General features: G+C 37.1%; 1 protein-coding gene across 8 annotated transcripts in view; it reads left to right on the top strand.

The window, feature by feature from the left end:
• Positions 1-27,666, top strand: part of CEP128 (centrosomal protein 128) — a 455,276-nt gene that overhangs the window by 356,371 nt on the left and 71,239 nt on the right. For 6 of the 8 annotated variants that reach the window (XM_089908039.1, XM_089908032.1, XM_089908034.1 and 3 more), the window contains 2 exons: positions 1,414-1,463; positions 22,882-22,905. In XM_089908039.1, the coding sequence (XP_089764165.1) occupies positions 1,414-1,463; positions 22,882-22,905 (74 nt within the window). The other 2 variants (XM_089908036.1, XM_089908040.1) reach the window with 1 other exon arrangement.

Genomic DNA, 27,666 nt, shown 5'->3' with positions numbered 1-27,666 from the left:
CAATGCAATTGAGTAAGGATGCAGAAAGAGGAATGATTGAGGGCACTTAATTTACCACACCCCAAGTTGGTTTCTGTACCATATAGCTAAAAATCCTGATGTGCCAACAAAAAACACTTTAAAAATACACCCTAATACATTGGCATGCTCCTGTAACTTTCTTGATGTAACTCTGATTATGGGTGTTTGGGGAGCCAACATCAGCCGTCTACAGATAGCAAAAACTTTCATCCTTAATCCCAGTACACTGTGTCTTGAGGGGACTGCTTGCCACTCCTCTGTATTTCTCTTAGCTGTGCAATCTCAAAGGGCCATCACCATCAATTATATCATCTACCAGGTCTCCTGAAGTTTCAGGATATTGCCTGCCCAGTTATGACATATACCAGCGTGACTTGGTTACCCAGTGTATTACTGCTTCCCACTCCATCTAGTAGCACTTGCTAAAAACATTTGCATTTGCCTTTCTGGGGTACATATTGAATTTCTGTACGTTATATTTTCCTTTTATGCAGCACAGCCTCTTGGTAAGCTATATCAATCACAGAGTAAGGCAAATGCTAATGTTAATGTGCGCTGCTGTAGGTATTTCTTGCCAGTTTTCGTCCAAGTTCTAACTCAGCCCAGCCCTCTTTAGGTTTGTGAGATCTAATAAGATCATAGCGCAAGGTGGTATAGCTGCAGGCAGAAAATTCTGCTTGCCAAATTCATTTTCCTTTATAGCAAGTTCATAAATTAGTCTAGGGCACTGAGATACCATGGTTATACGCATGCATTTAGACAGAACTCTCTTCCAGCCACTAATTTCTCTGAGATGGTGCCAGACAGTTGGTCAGATGTAGCATCAATGCTTCCCACCCTCTCAGTGTGAAATGATAATTAATATGAGTTTACAGTTAAGGTGGTGTTCTACTTCCATTCATAACACCCATTATTCCAGGGTGTTTTAATTTGGTTAAAAAATTGACTCTGGAGGTGGAACTTGGCTTGGGAGCTTATTTTAAGAGCGAATGGTTTGTTTCTATTTTTTTCTTTCAAACGAAAAAAGGTTTTTTTTTTTAAAGAAAATTTTGTGTTGCTTTTGAGTTACATAAGCATTAGGCCAGATTTCTAAAACATTGGTATGATTTTGGATTTGTAATTGAGTTGGTCTCATTTTCTGGTATCGCCACCAGACCTAGGACCTCCCAGGGCTTCTTAGCTAGCTTAGGTTTGGCAGAATCCAGATCTCTACCACATCTCACCAGTTGGGATCAGAGGGCATTTCTTTCATGTTGCTTCTTATACTTAAATGTATCAAATTCTCTTTCCGGACAACGGTTTATACAAGCTACTGACTGAATCGAGTTTGAAAGTAAGAGGCAATGCATTTTGACATTGTATTTTGATGGATATTTTACTTTCTTATTATAGATCTGCTGGAGGAGACTCACAGAAAAGATGAAGAAATGGAATCTCTGCAGGTAAAGTAAATTCTCCAATAGGGCAGGTATCTTTGGTTTAAACATTTGTTTTTACTCTGTTAGCCTTCATTATTGTCACATGCAGACCACTAAGGCAAATGGAGTAAAAAAATAAATAAATAAAGAGATCTTTGAAACCCAAGTTGGAATTTGCTTCATTTTGGAAGTGTTTGAGAACATTTATAATCTCTGAAAGCAGGAAGCCAACTCAGTCTCTGTGCTACTCTTGAAAGGAACCTTTATTCCCTGGTATAGCTTAGTAGGAACTGCAGCATTAGGAAATGAAAGCAACATCTTTACAAAGTCCTTTCCCGAAAAGCAGGGCTAATGAATGAGGATGAATTCATGGAATCTACATTTTCAAGTGAAGATCAAAAGTATTCTGACTCCATGAATACCATCTACTAATGACCAACCAACAATATTAACACATATATTGAGCTTATCCTTGTATGCCTCTCCGTTCACTATGGATGTATACACATTTCTTGGACTGGAAAATTGTGTTTGAAAGATTGCACTAGAGTTTTAATTGACATTTCCATGGTATGAGCAATTGATGTTAACTTGACATCTGACAGAAGTTCTCTCTTCCTTTTACATTGGGCTAGCTTACAAATGGGTAACTCGAGTGTCTATCTTTATTAGGGGAAACAAAATCAGTTATACTCACATGACAGAACCAATTCACTTAACGTCACAATGGGGATTAAGAACAGTAAATACTTTGGACATTTAAAGTTCTTCCTGGGCCTGGAGCTGCAAGGCAAGACTGGAGAGTGATATAATGAGCTGGCTTGAGTGCTTTAGAGGTAGAGATGTTTGCTTCTGGTGAACAAAAGATGAGTTAAGCAAAGCTCAAAGAGCAAGAGAAATGTTCTTTAATTGGAGGTTCTTCTATTTGATGTTGTATCTGGTGAGAGAAAATTATATAATTGAACTGAAGAATGATTAAGAGGAGTGTGTTCTGCATACCTAATAAACGTAGCAAGTGTTAGCCACAATTTGTACAGGTTGAATTCTTTTAACATCTTGTGCTGTATTCAGGTATAAAAAGAAAGTTCAGGGCTTCCCTGGTGGCGCAGTGGTTAAGAGTCCGCCTGCCGATGCAGGGGACACGGGTTTGTGCCCCGGTCCGGGAAGATCCCACATGCCGCGGAGCGGCTGGGCCCGTGAGCCATGGCCGCTGAGCCTGCGCATCCGGAGCCTGTGCTCCGCAATGGGAGAGGCCACAACAGTGAGAGGCCCGCGTACCGCAAAAAAAAAAAAAAAAGAAAGAAAGTTCAGTCTGGGGTTAGGAAAAAAATCTCAAGTGTATACTTGCCCTGTCTATCTCTGAGAAATTAATGTCAGCAATGCTTATTGTTATAAAGAGCAAAGGTATATCTGTGTACTAATTGTATATAGTGAGAAGGTGATTAAGGCTTTATTATGCATTTTGGTTATGCATTAAGTTTACCATTGGCCCCAGAATACCACAATGAGAATAAGCATATTTATTGAGTACTTAGTACATATCTGGCCTTTTGAAATGGCATCATAAACCTTTTTTTAGTTTATTTCTCTCACAGTATGAATGTTAGAACCAGAAATCCTGTTAAATGTAATAGCCTATGTTGTTTCTCGAATATTTATTAAGTACTGGCAGCATTTTCTACCAAAACGTCCACTGAGTGCACTAGAATGCACCAGCCAACTAACTATGGATGTTTAAACATAGAGTGTCCAACCTGATGTCCAACAGCAGAAGAGTTCAACGTTTGCACTTCGTAGCGGCAATTAGTGCCCAATACTAACACTGTTAAGAGCAAAGAAGGAGCTTAATACCTCTCAGAGCGTACAAGCGTGCAGGGACACATCACACAAAGCCTTGTATTTTAAAGACTAGAGGAAAATCCATCGAAAAGGGCCTCCGTTCCTGAGTTTCCATATTCAAATATAAATATCACAGGTGATATTTTTGAGAAGATTATTAAAGTATACAGGTAGAAGTCTTACAATCACAAAATAGAACTCTGGGGAGAAAAAGAAAAAGTAGTTTTTTAAAAATTATAGCACTGGGCTTCCCTGGTGGCGCAGTGGTTGAGAGTCCATCTGCTGATGCAGGGGACGTGGGTTCGTGCCCCGGTCCGGGAAGGTCCCACATGCCGCGGAGGCCCGTAAGCCATGGCCGCTGAGCCTGCGCGTCCGGAGCCTGTGCTCCGCAATGGGAGAGGCCACAGCAGTGAGAGGCCCGTGTACCGCAAAAACAAAAAACAAAACAAAACAAAAAATTATAGCACTAAGTACTGGATATTGACCACTTTGAGTTTTAAATCTTGGCTCTGCTTATGATTCACTAGGTAACCTTGAGTAATTTTGCTGTGCCTATTTTCTTATCTGTAATATAAAATCGTAAAACTGTCTTCCAGAAGTGTTTAGTGTGCATTAGATTATCCCAGAAGGGAGAGCTAAATATTTCATTACAATTTACAGTGTTAGCAAATCCCCATGTATCCAAATTGAAGTCAATTTTATTTACTCGTTATCATCATATAATTACGTATAACAGCCATTCTACATTTAATGTTATCCTCCTTAAGGGTAGGAGGTGTTTATTTATCTCTAAACACTTCCCAGTTCCTTTAAATAAAAGGTGCTCCATTTACTCATTGAACAAATATTTATTGAGTACCAGTTCTGTGCAAGGCACTGTACTGGGCAAGCTGCTTATGCTAGATAGTTTGTCGCCCTTTATACCAGAATTAAAGAAAAAGAATTTTAAATAGATGTTTATAATAAAATATTAAAAAATGATATTAGAGAGGATGTATACATCATTGTGGGAACATATAACAGGACCTCTCTTTGGTAGAGATACAGGTAGGTTGGGTGCAAGTACAGGGGGCTGAAGGTGGGTAGGTTGAGCAGGGGTGGAGTGGCAACCCCAGTCGGCTTCCCAAAGGAACCAGTATTTAAATGATAATCAGGAGTTAGCATTGGTGGGTTTGGAGTAAAGGTAAGTTTTAGGCAGTGCGAAGGATATGGGAATGCCTGAGGTAAAAGCATCAACTTCATGTTTAAGGAACTGAAAGAATTTCAGTGTGGTGGAGTATAGTGTCTGAGAGAGGAGAGGCAAGACAAGAGTTTGTAAGGTAAACAGAGGTCTAAAGGATCTCATAAAGGAGTTGGAATTTTACCTTTAGTATATGGGAAGCCAGTAAAGGGTTTGAAACAAGAGAACAATGTGATCAAATTTTCATTTTTAACAAGTAACTGGCTATAAAGTCCAAAACCATTGGGGGCAGGCAAGATTGAAACCAGGGAGACCAATTAAGCAAGTGTTCATGAGAATGTTGCCGAGACATGACAGTGACTTGGATTGGGTGGTAGCAGAGTGTGTGAAGAGGAATGGGTGGTTTCTTAGTATAATTTAGGATATAAAAATTTAGGGAACTTTTAGATTGTTAGGGAGTATAAAGAAAGGAGTTAAGAATGACTCTTTGGTTTCTTGATTGGGCAACTTCATGGATGGCTGTGCTAGGTCATGAGATAAGAGGAAGTTAATTAGTTCAATTTTATGGTATTCTGAGTTTGGGCACCTTGAAACATCCAGGTGGCAATGTCCTATATTGAACTGGACATGCAGAATTTGGTGTCATCAGATCTGGTCTCTGTATCACATAGAGATGATACTAAAAGTCATAGGAGTGGGACTTCCCTGGTGGTCCAGTGGCAAAGAATCCGCCTTACGATGCAGGGGACAGGGGTTCGATCCCTGATCAGGGAACTATAGATCCCACATGCCACGGGACAACTAAGCCCGCGTGTCGCAACAACTGAGCTCACATGCCTCAATGAGAGAGCCCACGTGCCGCAAACTACAGAGCCCACACGCCCTGGAGCCCGCACACCACAACTAGAGAGAAGCCCATGCACCACGATGAAGAGCCTGCATGCCTCAACAAAGATCCCGAGTGCCGCAACTAAGACCCGACACAGTCAAAAATAAATAATAAATAAATTTTTAAAAATGAATAAAAGTCATAGGAGCAATGAGAACTCCCAGGGAAGTATGTAGAATAAAGAAATGAAAACTTAACCCTGTGGAACACCAACACTTAAATAACAGGCTAAGGATGAAAATCCTGCAAAGGAGTCTAAGATCTAAAGAAAATAAATTCTAGGAGCATAGTGTCATGAAGCTTAACAAATAATATTTCAAAGGGCAAATAATCAGTAAAGCTGAATAAATATTTGTTTAATCCTTGAATCTACTTAGCTAAGGGGTTTAGCTTTTAAAATAAAAAATTATTTTAAAATAAAAAATTGTAATTTCCTATCATATTTATGAAACAAATCATTCACTTTTGTAAATATCCACTAGGTAGCATAATGCCTTTCCATAGTAGGTACTCATTAAATTTCTGTTGACTAAACAAACAAATGAATACCACCCTGCTGGCCTCTTATTTACACAGAACCTATTCCTGGTTCATCTTTAAGGTCTACCCATTAAAAAACAACCACCATCCCTGTCCTAGAGTTCATTTTTGTTTAAAAAACTGGGGGGCGAATTCCAAGTTCTGTCATTCCTGTACACATACATACACACACACACAAACACACACATACAGTTACTTTCACTCTCCCTCCTTCTCTGTATCCTCTTCTGCTCTCCCTCCCTCCATGAATGTAATATTGAAACAAAAGGTCAGTATTTGTCACAGTGGTAGGAATCCGTGGGAACAGAAAAGGATAAAATGGCGAGGGTGGGGACAGCAGCAGAGAGGAGAGTGTTTTCAATCTTCAGAGGAATCACAAACAATGGAGACAAACATATTGGGTGATTTTTACAATACAGCCGGTAATTACCAAAATTCTTCACTGGAGCTTAACGTTGTCTGGCTTTGTGTGTGTGTGTGTGTGTGTGTGTGTGTGTGTGCGCGCGCGTGTATGTGTGCGTGTGTGTGTGTGACATTCATTTGCAGTTACATTGTGCTGCTCTTCTTAAAAACAAAGTATGGTCTTTGACTATAAATGTGTGGCACAGTGTCACAGTCCTATTTGCATATGGGTTTGAGGTACGTTGAAACAAGCAAATCCCTTCTTTAATCCGCTGCAGATCAGCTGAAACATTTTAAATACACACAAAAGATAATCCATTCTTCCTCACTTTAGTTGAAAAGTATTCAGTGACTGACACCTTACTTGTGATGGCTGCTAGTGGTAAGGTTGCTGTTGTTTTTGCTTTTATTTTTTAAATTTCCAGCCTACCTGGCTCACCTTTCATCAGTTTCTTGCTTTCCTCCCCCGTTTCACTTTGTGAACCCCAGAATGCAAAGCACACCAAAAGAGTATCATGCTTCGTTATGAAAAGCTTCAAAGTGCTACCTATGACAGTCACTTAACAGAGTGTCTGGAATATATATGTGCCCCTCGTCTTCTTCTGACTTACCGTAATCTGGCTTTTGGTTTTATTTTAAATGAGATAAAAATAGATGATTATGAACACGATTTTTCCTATTCATTGTTCTCTTTTACTAGGCCATCTTTAGGTTATTTCGAGGCAGTATTCATATATATAAATTGGGGACAATAATATTGCTGACTTCATAAGACCGTTGAGAGGACTAACTATGGTTAGAAATGTATAAACCTTGGTATCTGGCAGGTCCTCCATAAATATGAATTCCACACGCGGACTATTTATTTGCACCTACTGTGTACCAGGCATGCTGCATGCTGGGCATTGAAACAGTAAACATCCTTGCCTTCATGAGATCTGCCCTCGTGGAGCCACTCCCTCACCGTCTCCTTTCCTCCCCTTTCCCCTCCCTCTTCCTCTCCTCTCTTCCTCTCTCTTCCACTAGGCAACCATGATTGTGCTAAAGGAAATGTTACATCTTTGGATGGCTACTAAATATAATGAAAAAGTGAAAAAAGTCACAATATGGCAGTAATGAAATTGACTATGTGGGCTACATATGAATATCAGTCTCATTATTTTAAGAGGAAAAAGGGAACATTTTAATTGTAGTATCTATAATCTAAAAAGTGTTTCTGGACACTTTCTTCAGTATCAGTACTTTCATTTAAAATGAGCTGAATCCTTCATTTAATTTTTTAAAATTGGGTTTATGTTCTTTAAAAAAGTAATTTTTTTTGGAGACATTTCAGGAGCTATGCCCTTGAAGGACATTAAGTGGCACTATCGACTTGTTGTTTTTCAGATGACCTGTAATTATGTTTAATTTCTGTCCTAGACAGCTTTTTAAAAATATATTCTGAGATCTTCCATTTGAAGGATTTTAGTTTTTTGGAAATGTTTTGGGAGTGGAGGGGCAGGTGTTTGATTTTTGTTTTTGTCCTCTAAACAATGCTTAGGCACAAACATCTGAAATGAGCTGGAAGGAGAAGATAATCTTTTCCTCAGTCATTACTTCATTACAGCTACTTATAGAGTAGCCTATGGCAGTGTGGTGTTTTGAAGAAAAAAATAGAACTCGAATTTCTTAGTTCTTTTGGAACAAGTCTAATAAATATTAATATAGTTGTATTACATTATGGAAAAGAATTCCAGTGTAGAGTTGGCAGTCACATCGTTGGAGATAAACTAGGCAAGAAAAACCACCAAAGACAGAAAACTGACATGGGCAAATAAATTGCCCTGGCAGAGGCTGACAGTATAGAACATTAACTGCTCAGTAATCCCAGTAGATGGCCAGTCCTCCCCTAGTAAGCAACCATGGGTTAAAGTGGGCTAGTGACAGACCAACTGGGTAGTCTCTGTGGCTTTGCTGTCAGTCATTTCTGCCTGACTGTAGAATGTCCAAACCTGAATTTTCAAACTGGGTTGTGGTTTGGGGAATTTAGAGATTGTGGATAGAAAGCAGGGATGGGGTAGCTAAGAGTCCCTGAGTTACTTTAGAAGGGAAAGTGAGGGTGATGTGGGATGCTGCGTCCTAACACTAGATCTCCAGAAGAGCTGAAGGATTAGTAAAAGAGATTCTTAAATTTCCCCAGAAATTCTCGTTAGCTTGGGAGATACTAAAGTATGTTTTTTTGTTTTGTTTTGTTTGTTTGTTTGTTTTTGCGGTACGCGGGCCTCTCACTGTTGTGGCCTCTCCTGTTGCAGAGCACAGGCTCCGGATGCACAGGCTCAGCGGCCATGGCTCACGGGCCCAGCCGCTCCGCGGCATGTGGGATCTTCCCGGACCGGGGCACAAACCCGTGTCCCCTGCAACGGCAGGCGGACTCTCAATCACTGCGCCACCAGGGAAGCCCCTAAAGTATGTTTTTAGAAGTCCCAATTTGAATAAATTGGTGAACTGGGATTGACTCTTTAAGGCTTTATTAAACTGGAAGGTAAATGCAATATCCTGCTTATCCCTCGGATAATTCCTGAGAGTTATAATGGAACTTCTATAATTCCAGAAACAAAAATGTAATGCATATGTACTTATTCTTCCCAAGATGCAGTCTTCAAAATGTAGGCAAATCTCTTTGTATCTTTTCCTTTGTCTGATGTATGATTAAAAAATAATGGTCCTAAGCAATGACTTAAAACATGGGCGATTATAGGGGATGGAGGCTTGGGCAACGGGCTATGTGACTTAATGGCTCATTAAAATCTCTATTTTCTCAAAAGGTGAAGAGGCTTACCAAGCCTTAAATTTGGTATCAGTTCTCAGCAGAGATAAAACGTTAGCAGTCTGTATTAGGGTCAAGCAGGGTCTCAGCCAATTAGATTTGCACACTTCAATTTACTATGTCAACAGGCCTCAGGAGAGCAGAGAACCAAGATCAGTAAAATAGATTCCACTTGAAATTTTAGTGATCCTTAAATTTTATCACCCTCTTTCACGTGAAATTTGCAACTTAATTTTAATTTCAAATTTATGACAATAAAAATGGAAAATAGAATACCCTGAGAGTGAAGTATTCTTGTGTCTGAGTGTATGGAAGTTGATTGACTAGATTGTTTTCTTTTGAGAATAAAAAATATAAAACTGTGGCTGGTTTTGTTTATCCAAAGGGATGCAAAGCAGAAGTCCTAAAGATTCAGCAGTCTCCTTGAATCAAGCTTCTTAAAAAGCTTCTAAAAAACAGATGCCATTTGGAAACATTTTAAAAATGCAAAGACAAAGTGTAGTCTTTGAACTCAAAAGCCCAGATTTTACCCTGTGACAGAAGGTTTACTAAAAGCTCAGTAGTGAAAATGAACTAAGTATGTGTTGCAGATTTTGTAAATTGCTGCCTCAAGGGGGGAATTTATTTTATCTGTCTCCATACACCATCCCTTTCGCAGTTGACACCGTAAAAAGCAACACTTCCAGAAAACATCCCCTGGTACCTTCATCAGAGTCCAAGCTCTGGTTTCCTTGGGCACTGGGCCTGATGTAAAGAACAACTTGCATTTTCTTGGGAAAAATGAAAACCATCTAAGCACGTTATGACGTTTTGCAAGTGTTGAACTTGTCTGGGAGTTTTTGCCATGTTTCCAGTCAACTGTCGCCTTACGATTTGGGGCAATTTCATTTGGGTTGCAGTTTGAGTGATCATTTCAATACCATGCTCCATAACGTGTATCTGCTTGTTCTTCTCCTGTCACATCCCTAAATGGGCCTCAAACTTTGGACAACTAACCATGTGTCTAGTCCCTTCGGGCTGCTATAACAAAAATACCAGCGACTGAGTGGTTTAAACTAGAAACGTTTGTTTCTCACAGTTCTTTTTTTATAAATTTATTTATTTTACTTATTTTGGGCTGCATTGGGTCTTCGTTGCTGCGCTTGGGCTTTCTCTAGTTGCGGTGAGCAGGGGCTACTCCTCGTTGCGGTGTGCGGGCTTCTCATTGCAGTGGCTTCTCTTGTTGCGGAGCACGGGCTCTAGGTGCGTGCGCTTCGGTAGTTGCGGCACATGGGCTCAGTAGTTGTGGCTCACGGGCTGTAGAGTGCAGGCTCACAGGCTTTGTTGTGACGCACATTTGTAGTTGTGGCACACAGGCTTTGTTGCTCCGTGGCATGTGGGAATCTTCCCGGACCAGGGCTTGAGCGCATGTCCCCTGCATTGGCAGGCGGATTCTTAACCACTGCGCCACCAGGGAAGTCCCACATTTAGGGCATAACATTGTGTTCTCTATATTGTCTACCATCTCCTGATAACAGTGACAGTTGTGAAAAGCAATATTTTAAGTAATGACTGTGATGTACAACAGATTTGGAAATAAATGCTCAGCAGTAATATATATCTGGGTGAAACAATTTCTGCTGACTCATAAAACAAATCTCTGAGGTTCAAAGTATTAATAGGAGATCATTGAAAGAAACTGTAGTTCTCGCTTCAAGGGCTATCTCCAATTCCCATCCCTGGCTGATCTTCCAGAATATAAAGAAACAGAGGATTTCCCCAGTCTGGGATCTTGGAATCTCACTAATGTTATGTTTCAATCTATTAACAAATACTTATTTAGCATTTGTTAATTCCTGTCAAGATTGTGCTAAATCAACCCCAAAGGGTGATGATCTGTACATTAGAGAAGAAAAAAAATCACCCTCTGTCTTGTTAATGAATGATATTAATAGCTACCAGACAATTCTTTTGTGTCATACACTGCTAAAACCTCTAAATGTATGTCATTTATTCCTTGCAACAACTCTATAAGATAGATACTTTTATTCTCATCTTACAGATAAAAAAGCTAAGGCGCATAGCTTGCTCAGCCAGTTAGTGGCCAGGCTGGAACTTGCGTTAGAATTCGCTTGTCTTCTGTGCTACTGTGCTTAAATGCCTTGTGAGCTTATGAAGAACAGAATTTCTTCACTTTTTTTGTTTGTTTGTTTAGGTTCCTGGCATTTCTTTAAATGTTCCTTTAAATTTCTTCTATTTTTTTCTATGAGAATGATTTGTTAGTAAAGATATTAAGCATTTAGTGTGGTAAAATACTAACTGACCTCCTACTTCCTCAAGAAAAAGACTATAAGAAGCTAAACAATTTTGAGAGAGCGCATTAAATAAGTCAGGCGACACTGGGGTCTTAATAGTAGTGAAACTTCTTCCTGCCTTTCTATAACTTTAAAACTACTTATAAACCCTTAGGCTCTAAGCTCACATGTATATGGTGACTGGACAGTGTTATATGTATATTTAGCTATTGGCACGTGAGAAAGATTTTAATTCCTGGTGCAAGATTATGAACAATCCAGTAATCTTGAACACTTCTAGGAAGGAGAAGGGATCATTTTTCTTTTTCAGTTCTGCACCTTTTCTTTTTGCTTATTCATCATGTTTTAAATAAACAGACTGAAGAAAGTTGTTATTAAAGCCCTCCTTGGGCTTCTTCAATTTCAGTTTTAAGCCAGGTTCAAAATATTCTGGCAAAAATTAAAGGCAACATTGAAAACGTTTGCATAAATTTTAAATTGTGCAAAAGGTGATAAAACTAAACTGAGCTGAAAGAATGACTAATAAGCATCTCCTCTTATATCTTTGTCTTTTTATCATACTCAGTGATTATTTTGGTTTTAAAAAATTATTTCTGAAGTGCATTCCTTTTCCAGAGTATCTGCATTACACTTACTATTCTAAGTTTAATTTGTTAGAAGTTTAGTGTTTACTTTTAAAAGTGTGAAGGCTTATTAGCATGCTAATAAATAACATTTAATGTCTGTTAACAATGTTTCTATATTTGCCCATAAAATGAAATAGAAAAATACTACCTGCAAGGGACTCCATGCCTTTACTACATTCTGGTGGTAATTGAAATCCCTGGTTCTCATTTCATTGTTAGAAAGAACTAATAAATTTGTCACGAATGGAACAGGGGTGGAGGAAAGAGGCCATTTATGAGTTCAGTGATGAAACTAATCTCCTGCAGCTCAGATCTAAAAGAACTGGGAGACCAGCACAATAGAGGTGCCATTTAACTGCATAACATCTCTGCTAATTAAGTGTAGATCTTTGCTCTCCTTTATCCTTTCTTCTGCTCTTTCCCCAGTGGTATTGACTGTGTGTGTTTCAGCTGGCCTAATGTCAGACCCAGAAGTCAGAGGGAGTTGCAACTTACTTAAGAAAGGCATATGCCAAAAATATAATCTTTTTTTATTATATACCAAAATAAATATAAAAATGTGTACAAATAATGGTTTTTATTTGAACATTAAATTTTGTTGTGATATAGTATGTGTTTTGTTACACTGTCACATGACATCTGTTAAAAATAAGGTTTTGGAATGCTCTTCTGGCATGTGTAATTTTGAGAAAAGCCTGCAGAACAGTTATCCAGTATATCCTCTAACCTCTACCACACACATAAAAATAGCCCTGGTGGTAATATTGGCATTTATTGGCTATTTGCTCATAAAACTGCTCTGTCAGCATATGGTATTTCCACTACTCCGTTTTGTCAACATATTAAATAAACAAACACACACATTTTTTTTAACGTGACCTTTTATTTGTCTTTCGGAGTTAATGTAGACTCCTTTGAATCAGGTGGACCTGGATTACAGTCTAACTGCCAACATTTAATCACAATGTACAGTTCAATACATATATCTTTGAAGTCTGTTTCTCTGACTTAAATGAATGAAGTTAGTCATTTTCACCGTTGAGAGTTTTTGTGAACATTAAATGAGAACATATGTGAGAAGCACCCAATACAATTTTTGCAAATAATAAGCTTTTAATAAATGGTGTTGATTTTTATGATACTGGTGATTTAAAGGAATGTTTTCATTAACAACTACAACACACATACCACTGTCCCTTTTGTTCCTTAAACTAAGCAAATTCTTTCCTGTCCCAGGACCTTTGCCTTTGCCTTTGCCTTTGCCACTCCCTCTCTCTATAATGCTTTTCCCTTAACTCTTTTGGTGACAGCTCTTTTTCATCCTTTAGTTTTCAGCTCAAATGTCACCTCTTTGTGAGAACTTAACCTGATCAACCTGTCTAAAGCAAACCTCTGCCCTTACCCCCCATCATAGCTCCTGGGTGTCTTCTTTATTCATGTCCTTGTCTTCTCCTTTAGAATGTAAGCTCCATGAAGGCAGAGAGACCTTATCTTTCTTGTTAATAACTGTGTACCCAGTGTCTATCATAGTGTCTGTGTCAGTAAACGTGGATGAATTAATTAAATGAATAAATGAGTGGGAGGGAGGAGAAAGAAAGGAAGGAAGCAATGATGTAGGGAAAGAAATTGGAAGGAAAGAAAAAATAATGGATAAAAGGAATAAAGGACAAAAGGAAGAAACGTATATAGCCTGAAGAATGGTTTATATTCTGGGCATATGTATTTATGCACATACAACTTTTAAATTTTGCTTTAAAGTTTAAAAGTTGGGTAAAAATTTTCTGGTTCTTATTTTAGTTTCTTATCCCTGGTCAGCATATCTCACCTTATCCCCTGCTTCCAGTAACATACAGGGTTTCCTACAGGGTGACCTCTGTGAGGCCGGAAGTAATTTTTATAGGACACCAATATCTTAGAAAAGGGGGTTACCAAACTTCCTGTAAAGGACCAGTATCTAAATATTTTCACTTTTACAGGCCATATGCTCTCACCCAACAACTCATCTCTGACATCATAGAATGAAAACAACCATAGACAATATGTAAAGAAATGAGCGGGCTATGTTCCAATAATACTTTATTTATGGAAAGTGAAATTTAAATTTCATGTAATTTTCACGTCATGATTATTCTTACTTTGACTTTTTTTTTCAACCACATAAAAATGTAAAAACCATTCTTAGCTGGCAGACCTATAAAAACAGGCAGCATGTTGGAGTGACCTTCTGTCGTACTTTGCTGACCCTGCCTTGGAATGAACTACAGTTTAATGGTTATCTGTCTCAAGAATGTCTTTTGAAAGATGAACTGGAGTGGGAAGAGTCAAAGAGTAAATTTTTGACCTTTTCCTCAAAGAATAAATTTCTGTTGGTAGAATTTTAAATAATTTTGCAAATAGAAGGAAACTATAATTTTGGGTAATCAGTCAGACCTTCCTGAACTCCTAAAATCACACTCCATTAGTGGGCCATTATCCACAGGTAAGGTTGTGAGTGTTAAAAGTAGCTTTCATTACTGGCTAAAACTGCCCAGGTGCGTCTGTTAACAAGCTCACATCTTATTTACTCCTTCCTTCATAGACTTTGGAATTTAGGATCAGTTACTTCCTGGGATGATTTTGAAAGCCAGACAATTGGAGATATTTTGAAATGAATCACTATTCTTTATTTATAATCCTGAAGAGTAAAGTATTTTAAATTTCAAATAATGATTTCCCTAAAATTTGTGACCTTAGTTGGGTAAACAGTTATTTAGAGGAACATTTTAAAGGCCCTTTAAAAATCATTAGAAATTATTATGGTCCTATTTGTGTTATTTTTATAGCTGTTACTATTTATAGTGCTTTAAGTAGACAATAGAGCTTTCCAACTCTTTTTCTTTACTCACATCTCTCTTAAACAGCCAAAGCTACTATTTAAAATGCCACCTTCGGAAGATGCTAGTCAGACTGCAATGAGAAATCAGAATGAAGCTCAATTTGAAGAAAAAGCAGTTAAGTACTTCATAGGTAAAATATTTAGAATATTTGGAACTGAATAGTCAAAATACATCTGCTTTATTTCGGGACATACAGGGTAAGTCAGCCTTCAGGTATGCTTCCCAGAAGTTCAACTGAAAACTAAGTTGTTGGGTTTTTTCTTTCAGTTTTTGTAGATACTAAGAATAGTGCACCATTGATTATCAGAGTACATATAATCTAAGGCGAGTTTTAAATCCTTTAATCACCTTTCCCTTTCTACCTGTACTTGTGTATTACAAAATGGAGGTTAGTAATAGTTCTAAGCTGAGTCAAACTGAGTTAGGAAGCAAGAAAAGCCTGAGTTTTGTCAGCCAAATACATTATTTTAAAACAATCTGTCTATGCCTTGATTGTTCATTCTGAGCAGCAGCCTCTCTCTTTGTATAGAATGGTGAGAGATAACTGTGTGCAGTAGCCCGCAGAAGGAATAGGGAATGAGGGTGAAAAGGAGAGTATCTAATATAATATTCCTTATGTTTTAATTCCTGAAAAGAATTGAGTAAATGACTTTCCATGTAAATTAGGATGTGGATTATTGGAATTACAATTTAATTCCCAAGGTGGACTGTTTGCTTTTGCCATTTAATGACTCAGCCATGTGACATGCACAGTAGTCAACAATCAAGTGTTGCAATTCAAATATTCAAGAGCAAGGAGCTTGGGACAAAGGGTTCTGTGATTATATGGGTTTCCTTGTGAACATGCTTCACTTGGAAACCCAAGAGATGTGCACACTTGAGGGAAACAAAGGAGATGTTAGCCTCAGGGAGTCTTATTAGATCAGCTATGTTTGGTGGCAGTCAGATACACACCCTGAAAAAAAAAAAAGCACACCCAGTTGTTTTCCACAAGTTATGCATGACACAGACCTACTCATAAATTATGCCATAATCACCACTGCACTATGATTTGCATAAGAGTTCAGAGCATATTCAGCTGATATATGACAGGCCTCACAACTGGAGACATGTACTTTATTTCATAAGGTGTAAATCCTTGAAAAAAAATGTGGTGTGTTGGTTTCTGGATTGTTAGCTTTTTCCCCTGCTACTCAACTCCTGTTCCTGCATCTCTTTTGGGGACAATCTTTGAAATTACATTGGTTATCATTTGCATTACCCCTAACCATGATCATAGCCTTTATATTATCTGCAAATAACTTTTAGGTGTTCTCCAGTCTAGATGTCATTCACTGAACTTTTGTTGCCTGTTACTAGCAGTTTCACTGTGGAACTGAGCAGTACCAACAGAAAGTTAATTCTGGCTTTTGCCCTTCATTTGGGTTGCAGTCTTATCCTGTAGGCGCACACCTATGCGCCGTATTACATTGTGCATTAAAGAAGAAACTTACAGTGATTCTTTATTTTAAAGGGGGGCAGGGGGAAGAAATCTCATTGCCTTGCTTTGTGTTCTAAAATATAAAGGGTAAATCTGAGATTTTTTTTTTTTTTTTTTTGGTATTAGTTTTGTACTGTTGACTAGAAATGCTTACAGGGATTTTAAGCAAAACCCTTACCTAGCCTTTCTGGCTGCATTTTCTAGTGTGAAATCTGTTGAAACAAACCAACAGAGCCCCATTTCCATGCTTTCTCTTCATTTTCCTCCTTCACCCCACTTGTATTCCCTGCTCCGCAAACCCATGTACACATCCCACTTCAGTGTAAGTGCAACCTCAGCCTTTCCTGAATAGTACTGAATGCAAGTGCAGTAGTCAACAACGGCCTCATAACAATACCGCAAACCAAACCGCTAGCCTGAGAATACAGCAGAAGAAAGCTACAGAAGCAAAACTGGCTGCCTCAGGTCCCTATCTGGCAACGGTAGTGGATGAGAGAACAGGTCAGAAATGTGGAGCACACACTTCGGCTTTGTTCTTAAATTTTGTCATTGTTTCTGCTTCTGATTTTCCAGTCCCCAAGTGAAAGGTAGATAACAAGGATCATTACTAGGCTAGGAAATAATACGTACCTTTAAACTGGCTTTTCTTGATAACCCAAATGTTGGGTTTTCTTATTGATGACTTTTTAGGTAAAATCCTGATGCCTTGTTGTGGTTTTCTTTTCAGCATTTCTGTTTTGTTATTTTGAACCCTGAGGTACATTATTTGAAAAAGGCACATAAGCAGCTAGTGAAATGAGTTAACAAAGATTGACCAGAAATATCTAATGATGGCTAAATTGAACACCAGATGATGGGAAACCACTGCATGCTGCCCTAATGTCATTCATTCTAAAGGTTTTTAAAATATAGAGTAACTTTGACTTTTAATAGATAACATGCAATTTTATGTACAGATCTTTGACTTCTGTGTGTATTCAAAGCCAACTTATGCTATATTTTAAAACTTTGGTGTTGCAACATTGAGGTTGTTTACGATTTTTATCTATTTTGTTTTAATTTTTTAGAATGACTATGAAACACTGATCTTTTTTTGAGGTGGTTAATAAAAGCCTTTTCCTTTTCTTTCACTTTAATATCTTGAAGTGTGGAAAAGAATACATTTGAAATTATTTCTAACTCTTTGAATTATTTAAAAAAATGATCGACAATTTGTTAAATGTAATGGGTTGTCATGTGGAAAAATGCATAGAGGAAAAATGCATTTCATTTTATAACCTTCATGTACGAAACAGCAGGTAAAGTGTGAGTGTTGATTAAACCAAGATAACATTGACAGGAAAAATGCCCTGCAGTGGTCTCTCTGGGTGAAGCTCAGTGGATTTTTCTTCCAGAAAACAGGCTTTGTGCATTTAGAACAGTGATGAGAGGGAGTCCTCACTGTGGGTTTTCTTTTTGAAAATTATATGTTCATCATGGCCCTTCAGTACAGAGAAGTTTCCAGAATTAGTCTATGCTTGTAATGTTTCTTAGACTCGGAAGCAATAGAGACTTTCATTATATTTTTACGCCAGTATTGTGCTTTTTTTGTATGCTAATGGATGTATTTAAAGCACTTTTGGAAAATGCTGCATTATTGTGATAAAGTCACTAGACCTGTACAGCTCTACTTATCCGGGGGAGAGAACTCTGAGTATTCAGACCTGTGAGTCTCTATTTCATTTCTTAGATGGGATGGATGAATCAATGTGACTAGTTGATTGGCTCAGCTGAGTCAAATAAACTGTTAATGACCAAGGATTCAGATACCAGCTCTCCACGTAGCGTTCATTTCCTAACAGCCTACAAATATGTTCCCATCTCCAGTGATACTAATGAATTTGCTTTGGTTTATTCATAAACTCTAATGTACGCCCCACTGTGACCAGGTAGCAAAGGAATATATACAGCTCAAGACAGGTTACTAACCTAATGATAAAAAGTTAAAATACATCTTTTTTTTATAGTGCATGTGCTATTGTCCTTCTCAAAAATATAACTCACCTTACTCCATCTGTCAAGCCCAGAATAAATTAAAATGTGATTTCTAGCATTATTATTTTCATTTAGAAATGGTATGTAGTATTCACACTGATAATAGCAGCTAGTACTCTTCATTGTAACTCAAGGACTATGCAGTGACTGTATGTATAATCCTTAAGAGTAAACATTAAAATAATTGTTGCCATTTTAGGTTTTTCTTAGGCTTTCCCCATCTTAAATAGCACTAAAAAATAGTGGGAAAGGGACTCTCCAATCACAAAAAAACTGGTAACGATAAAACATATTTTTTCCCTAAGAGCTTTTTTCTTCAAAACATTTGAAGGAAACCTCTCCTCCAATTTTTAACCTTCCACTCCCCATTGTTTCTTTCCTTGTTATCCAGAAATATTTCATACAGGAGAAATAAATAGATTTGGTCTAATAAAATAGTTTATTTGGCATAATAAAATAATTTATTTAAAATAAATTATTTGGTCTAATAAAATAATTCTTACATCTTATTTCAAGTGTTTTTATTTGGAGTAAAAGCACTTGGAGGCCCATGAGTGGGTTTCAGAGAGTCTGCAATTCCCCTAAAAATATATACAAAATTCTGTGTGTTGTGTATAGTGTACATTTTCCTGGGGAAAGGATTCTCAAAGTCCATGGCTACAAAAATAAGAACCACTGATTTATTAAAACCACCTGAAATGTCATGATTATACTGAGAGTGTCTTCATTACTTCATTACTTCTGTCTTCCCCCTCTACTCCTCTCACCTACTCTTCCCCCTTTCAATATCCTAGCAATTCTTTTCTTTTGGGGATCTAACCTTAGGAGTGTGTATGTGGTAGGAGAGGAGGGAGAGTGTTGAACCTGCAGGCCAAGCTTGAAGATAAAATCTGTTGAAATGAAAATTGAAGATTAAACAGCAACAACAAAACACTACAGTTGCAGTTATAGTAAGAGTGGGAGAGGATAGGGAGAATATATTTTGGTATAATTATATATTCATTCCAGGACGTATACTGGCATGTGTTTTCATAGACTGTATCAGTGCCACAATATTGGCTTAAGTTATCGGATATTTTAATGATAAGAACATGAGCAGAAGTATGCAAATATTTTGTTTGAGAATAGAGATTTGCAGTAGCCTAATTCTTTTATATACAGAATTATAATAACTAATCTTTTCTGCCAAAAAAGAAGTCAACTTCAACCATTTAAATTTTGCAATACATTTCTTAAATTGATACAGCCACTATGGAGAACAGTATGGAGGTTCCTTAAAAAACTAAAAATAGAACTACCATACGACCCAGCAATCCCACTACTGGGCATATAACCTGAGAAAACCATAATTCAAAAAGAGTCACATACCACAGTGTTCATTGCCTCACTATTTACAATAGCCAGGACGTGGAAGCAACCTAAGTGTCCATCGACAGATGAATGGATAAAGATGTGGCACATATATACAATAGAATATTACTCAGCCATAAAAAGAGTTATTTGTAGTGAGGTGGATGGACCTAGAGTCTGTCATACAGAGTGAAGTAACTCAGAAAGAGAAAAACAAATACCGTATGCTAACATATATATATGGAATCTAAAAAAACAACAAAAAAGAAGGTTCTGAAGAATGTAGGGGCAGGACAGGAATAAAGACGCAGACATAGAGAATGGACTAGAGGACATGGGGAGGGGGAAGGGTAAGCTGGGACGAAGTGAGAGAGTGGCATGGACGTATGTACACTACCAAACGTAAAATAGATAGCTAGTGGGAAGCAGCCGCGTAGCACAGGGAGGTCAGCTGGGTGCTTTGTGACCACCTAGAGGGTGGGATAGGGAGGGTGGGAGGGAGGTGCAAGAGGGAGGGATATGGGGATATATGTATACAGATAGCTGATTCACTTTGTTATACAGCAGAAACTAACACACCATTGTAAAGCAATTATACTCTAATAAAGATGTTAAAAAAAAAAGCAAGTTAATAAGTTCATAAAGATTAGGAGTAGTTTGTTTTTATTTATGGCCTACAATTAAGGCCAACAAAACTGCAATTTAGACAGAGCTCACTAATTGGCAACAATGACTGGTATCCTATTAGCTGTTGTTGATTGGCAAACGGAATTATTTAAATTCAGACTAATGAATTGAATTTCTTGTTTCCCCAATTTTCTCATTTTCTTAACATATATATTTTTCATTGAAAGCTATCGCAGTACCATTTTGGAATGGAGTACATTATAGACAGACATAAGTAAATTGTATTGAAATAGATTATTGATCTTTATATTTTAACGAAATTGAGGTTTTTTGACCATTTGCGTTTTAGCCTTATAGACTAGGCATATGTTTCAGTCAGCTGGGACTGCTATAACAAATTATTGTAGCCTGGATGGCTTAAACAGCAAACATTTACTTCTCACGGTTCTGGAGGCTGGCAAGTCCAAGGTCGAGGTGCTGGCAGATTCGGTTCTTGGTAAGGGACCTCTTCCTGGCTTGTAGATGGCCATCTTCTCCTTATTCCCTTACCTGGCAGAGAGCAGAAAGAGAAGCAAGCATTCTTGTGTCTCTTCTTATAAGGGCACTAATCCCATGAAGGCTCGATCCTCATGACCTGGTTACCTCCCAAAGGCCACATCTCCAAATGCCATCACATTAGGGATTGGGGTTTTAATGCATGAATTCTGAGTACACAAACATGTAATCCGTGACAGTGCGTATTTTAAAATCCTGTAACAAATATTTAAGTAAAATGAAGACAGTAATACATAAATTATATCAGTTTATCTTTACCAAACAGTGAGCTATGAATTAAAATGGAATTTAATTCAGTTGTACTATTTTGGCATCATATGACATCACGGATTTCAAACCAGCTGTATGTGTGCTTTTAAAATATGCTAATTCTAAATAATATGAGCCCCATAGGTACATGGTGTGGGGAAAACTTAAGGCCCAAATAGTGGCTGTAAATATTTTCAGCCTTCCAAGGTGGTTCATATGAATGCGATACTGCCCGAAGACTGTCTAACGAGGCTCTGTTCAGTCTGCAAGTGATGATAACACTTTGCTGAATGATTTTGTCCCAGATGCACTGTGAATAAGATGCCTGGTAAGAGCAGATCAAAGCCCCCTTGAGGCATTGTATGCATTTATTACGAGCTACTCAAATGTGACAGTACACAAGTCACCGATAAAATAGCAGTTATTTTATGAAAATTATGGGGGCAAGGGTGAGGTTCTCTCAAGTATGCCAACAGAATGTAATTAAACAGATTATATTGCTAAAAACAATCTGCTTTGGGCTGATTTTGCATAATATATTCATTTAGCTTGTGCCCACATAGCCAAATATTTAAAGAGGCAGAAATGTTCAACCCAGTTTCACAGTCTGAGGGTTGAAGGCTGGGTTGCAGAAGTCCTCAAAGGCAAGGCCTCTGTGTGTTAGGTGAAGCTGGGGGAATGCAGGGGAGAGCCAAGTTTATGCTCCTAAGTGTCATGGGTCTCTGTCAGTCTCTGTACGGTCACAGAGATCTGAGCTGAATGGCCCTCTGCACCATTTTCCTTCCTTTCCCTCTTAGCGCAAACAATTTAATTTTTAAAAATCCAGATTTTATATATCTCCTCCAACTACTTAAAATGAAAGAATAGAAAGAAAAGTGGCCTTGACCCTCGTAAAAAGGATGGCTTTGCACTTCCTTGAATTTTCAGTCTCCTATCTCTCAAGTCAGCTTTTTTTTTTTTTTTGGTAAAAACTTTTAGTATGTAACTGTTAGCTCTGGGAAGAGTTGAGAACACAACTGTTGGATTGAGAATGAAACCATTCTTAATCATTTAGTTTTTAAAGCGATATTATCACTGACTCTTTGTAAAACCAGTATTTCTATGAAACCTTCTAAGATATTGTAGGTAATGAAGACCTATCTGGGTTCAGGATTGGCTGCATGTGACATATCTTTCTCATTCACTTTTCCTGCCTTGTTTCAATTAACAGTGTACTTATTAATTTTAATTGGTGAAGTCATTCTTATGTCTGAACTTTACTTCCTGTGAGAGCATACTTTGTGCTGTATACCTAATTGAGAGCTGGTATATGTGCTAAATTCCTTTTTTAAATCACTACTATTGTCTAGTGGTTCATATATTCAGATCTAATAGTTATATTTCACTAAATAGATAAATAATTTTACCAATGCAAAAGTGATAAAATCTATTCCACTTAGTAACTATGTTTGAATTTATGGTATTTACTATTAAATTAAACCTTGTAGTCCTCCTAACACTAGTTGAGATGAGAAAATGATTCTTTTGTGACTATTTTTCTATTGGAGAGATTATCCTGAGTAGGAATTTTCATTTTTTACATTTTTTAAATGTTATTGTTCATAGAGGATAAATAGAAAATCTAAAAATTAAGTAAACTTGAAATGATTTTTTATAGCTTTGTTTTAATAATTATGTAATATGCTTTATTTGCAGGACCGTGTACATGCGTTAGAAACGGTAAGTTGGGGCATTTTCTTTGTCCTTCTATCAGGATTACTGCTGTGTCCTGATGTGGATTTCAGAGCACTCCCCAAAGGAAGCAGTTCTGGAAAGCATTTCTAAAACTATATCTAAGATTCAAAGGGGAAAGTAAGCTAAACTATACCAGAAAGATATGTAGATACAAACTTTTAAAATGAAAAAAAAAAAAAAAAGGAATTAAGAAAAAAATTGTGTGTGTTTAAGTGGTCACTGCTCTCTCAAGACAGGTGATGCACTAATTTATGGAAAACATAATTAGCTTAAATGTAATTATGCTTATTTGTTTCTGTATTTCCCAATCACTAAAAGGACTAGTTGATAAGAAACTGAGATTAGGTTGCTATTTATACTTTGAAGGGCAGTCAACATTTTTTTTTTTTACAATATCCAAATAATGATAAAAACTGGTTAGCCTTTTTTTCAGTAATCTTACTTGTAGGAATCTGATATTAGGAAATCATTTTTTTTAAGTGCAAATATATAAAGATTACATGCTTGCAATATTTATTGGAAAATGATATACATTTTTATAGAAAAAAAGGGGAGATGACTTATTATTCGGCAATAAAGTAATGGTTAGATAAAGTGTGAAATTTCCACCCAGCATGACACAAAGATTTTGGAAAAGATTTATTATATAATGTTAAATGGAAACAAATTCAAGATATAAAATTACATGTACTTTAATGATAACATATGATGATAGGTGTATAAAAAAAAGAATAGAAGCAAGCAAATCTTATAATAGCGACTTGTTAGACAAGAATTAGGGCTGTGATATCATTCCTTTCTCTGTTCCTCAAGTTTTAAAAAACATGGTTAGATTACTTTATAAATAAACATTTTTATAATAAAAACCACATGAATTGAAAGAATGGTAAAATAAATTATGGTACCACCTAACGATGAAATATTATTCAGCCATTAAAAGTCATATTTTCAAAAAGAAAATATTGACATGCTATTATATACAGGGGGAGGTATTTAAAGCTATATGGAGAGTATGATGCAAATATTGAATATGCATATTTTGTGTTTAAAACTTTTGAAAACACACAAAATATTGAGTGACTTGGGTCTAGTGGTGATTTTTTTTTAATGTTTTTAATGAGCAGATGAAAAATAAGAAACTTTTAAACAATAAGGCTAATTAAGAATAAAATATTTATATTTTGAGTGTGAGGAAAGGAAAGATGCTAATTGAGAGTATTTTAGTCCTGTGTAAGCAAGTGATTTTGATCGACAGTGTGCAGACCCTAGCTGGGAAATAATCTATTCCTTAGATTTAACCAGGCCATTGGGAAAGTACACTGACTTTCTTGGTTTCAGCATGATGACATCGTAAGTGAATAAAATGTTTAGTGTTCCTCCACATATATTTTACTTATCCTTAGAAAGTGTCTTGCCAACAGTATTTGGCTTGTAAATTAAATGCTCTTTTTAAAAGTATGAACCAAAACAGAAATGTTGAGTTTGAGGACCTGGGTTCAGTACACAAAATGCCACTTCAACATTTAGTAAATCGCTTGTTTCTTGATTCCTTCGTCTGTAAAAGTGAATAGAATTAAACATATTTTATCACACTGTTGTGAGAATTAAGAAAGAAAATATATGTGAAAATATTTAGGACCTGACAAGTGTTAGGTTATCATTATCATTAAGTGATTGCTTATTATTTCTTATTTAATCATTTTGATTATACTAGTATGTCATGTGAAGCTGAAAATTATCAATAACAACAAGAAGCCTATAACTTTTATTAGTATTTGTTGGTCTTTTTTATTTACATAATCTCTTTACTAACATAGTGCTATGGTATAAAATCTTAAATGCCTTATTCTAAGGGTTCCTCTAAGAATAAAGGTAAAAAATAAAAAATCATCATGAGAAAAATAAAACTGGTTAAATGAACTAGGTTTTTTACAGTGGCAGTTTTCTCAAGATGGTTTTAATTTGAAATAATTATCATAAGTAAAACCTCGGTAATAATGAATGAAAAATGAAAATGCTCAGTAATAATGTTAATGCTCAAATGTTATGAAATCCTTTGACTTCGTATGGCATTATAAAGAGTGGATTTAATATACTTGGTAGACTGTTCAGCTGGTAAAGCATTTTATAGCTCAGAAAATCAGATATGCTGGAAGCAGTCTCAAGACCATTTATTAGTCTCTCACAACTTAGCACTTAAACCATAGAAAAATGTTGGTGGTCTCTCATTTGGTTTAGGTGGTATTAGGGTATGTAAGGCTTTGAATGTAGGGTACGTGTCCTGGTGATACAGATCTGCAAAATTTGAAATTTCATTATTCCATTAGGAGTATTTACAATAGATTAATTTTAAAGGTTTAGTAGTTATAATACCTGAAAATAAGAAGGTCTTTTTTGTCATAACGAGCAACGTGATTTGGCTTGTCACCAATTATCTATATGCTCAGGTCGCAGTTGTGTCTGTTTCCCTTTTCTTTCTCAATACTTCCCTCTCCTTCTTCACTAGCAGGTAAGCTTCTTGGAATAGAAATTACATTTTATTTACAAATGCACCCCCAGGGCCTGCAAAACATTTCTAACATATAGTTGACAATCAATAAACATTTGTAAAATCAAAGAATGAATGTTGAACTGAATGTATATAATCCTCACATAGACTATTCTTAGGAATATAGGTATACACAGTACTGATAGTTGAGGGAAAAAAGTACCCAGAAGCATATCAATTTATTCTTTTTTCCCTAGCCTTTCTGATCAGTGTTACACTTTATTTGGTGTTTCACAGAAGCTCCCATGATCTTCATTAAAGTTTAGTGTGAATTCTCCTAGGAAGGAACCACCTTCAGCCAAAACATAGTAGGTTGATTCCCCAAATAAAGCTAAGTGATTACCTGAAAAAAATCTTGGTTGGAAGGATCCTTTTTAGGATCCTTTTTAGATTCCACATATAAGTGATAACAGAGTATTTGTCTGTGGAATCTAAAAAGTAAAACAAAGGTATAAAACAAAACAGAAGAGAAACAGACTCACAGATACAGAGAACAAACTAGTGGTTACCAGCTTGCAAGCATCCTTCCTACACATACTGGGGACTCAGAGTGGATATTTATTGGGCACTAAGGTACTAGGTAGACAGTGAAGAGGAGAAAAGGAAAAGGAATTGTGATCAGTTCTCTCAAGGAGCTTGCACTTTAATTGAGGAGAGAAGTTGCTTACATATAAATGAATTAATGATGTAAGATAAATATGCACTGTCTACAACATGTGAATGAAACAGTGCATTTTGTAGAAGGCATTACAAAGAAACAATAATTGTAAAATAAATTAACATCATTGCAGTCTAGGTTCGTCATGGAAAAGCATGGCTTTTGTAGTTTGAGGACATGATGGAGGAGATTTGTTTCCTCTCTGAAATGGGAAGAATCAGTAGTGTCAGGTAGAAAGAGCCAGAGAAGACATTCTGTATTGGGGATGTAATAAAAGTTTAAAGGCAATAATGAAAAAAGAGTTAGCTAGGGCTTCCCTGGTGGCGCAGTGGTTGAGAGTCCGCCTGCCGATGCAGGGGACATGGGTTCGTGCCCCGGTCCAGGAAGATCCCACATGCCGCGGAGCGGCTGGGCCCGTGAGCCATGGCCGTTGAGCCTGCGCGTCCGGAGCCTGTGCTCTGCAACTGGAGAGGCCACAACAGTGAGAGGCCCGCGTACTGCAAAAAAAAAAAAGAAAGAAAGAAAAAAGAAAAAAGAGTTAGCTAAAAGGATATTTAAAAAAAAAATTTTAAGGCAAAATCATGAAATCATGACTCTCATACAAATATAAAATGAACTCATGACAAATGAGTTTAACTCATTAATTAATCAGAGAATGAGCAAGATGTTACAACTCACTTGAACATTCAAAGAGCAATAGAGTACTGAAGTGAATTTAAAATAGAGGCAAAACTGGCTTCTTCCATAGTGGAGGAAGGAAATCAATTGAACCTCCCCAGACAAAATTTATTTCATGTCTATGTACAAGAATCATTTGCATAGCAATCAATCAGTCATCTATAACTCACAGAGTTATAAATAGCTCAAAGACAGTGACTGATACAGAGATCCTGTAGAATCAAAAAACCCAGAAGGGTCCGCGAGGCAAAAACTAGTTTTTCATTGAAAATACCCAGTAAGTTTTTGTTCCATTTCAAAGGCTTTCACATCATTTTTTTTTTTTTAATAGCCTCATTGTCTGTAAAACTTTGAGAGAGTAATAGACACTTCGGGGTTTTGAAATACAAACCAAGGAGTTTAGATTTTATCTTTTATATCAGGGATACAAGTGGGTTTCTTCCTGAGTGCCAGTTCCTACTGGTCAGTACTGGCTATTGAAACATTCTTTTGGGAAGGACTCTGGGCTGCTCTTTTGGAGAGCACTGCTGTGATTGCTTTGCATTCTCTGTTGTGTCCATTACGAGGTTGGGAGGTGAAAGGCGGTAGCATGGCTATTTAGCCAATAAGTAGTCATTAATGGTTTTCAATCAGGGGTTGTGGCGTGGTGAATGTGGTGTGCAGGAGCACAGCTGGAGTGGTGGTGTGCAACCACCACTCCACTGGAGTGGAGTGGTGAGAGCCTGCAAGCAGGAAGAGGGAAAGCGCATGTGGAGGTAATACAACTTTAGGACTGTGCTAGGAAAATTAGGAATTGGGACAGTTTGGTGCCAGAAAGGCAGGGTTAGAGTGATTACCCTTGTTTATAGAAAGGCACTAGTGA

This window comes from Delphinapterus leucas, chromosome 2 (assembly GCF_059928025.1).
Source record: "Delphinapterus leucas isolate spDelLeu-1000000601 "Yukka" chromosome 2, BTC_Dleu_Yukka2, whole genome shotgun sequence".
Classification (NCBI taxonomy): domain Eukaryota; kingdom Metazoa; phylum Chordata; class Mammalia; order Artiodactyla; family Monodontidae; genus Delphinapterus; species Delphinapterus leucas.
Note: the sequence above shows the minus strand (reverse complement) of the source record. Positions and strands in the feature narration are given on the sequence as shown.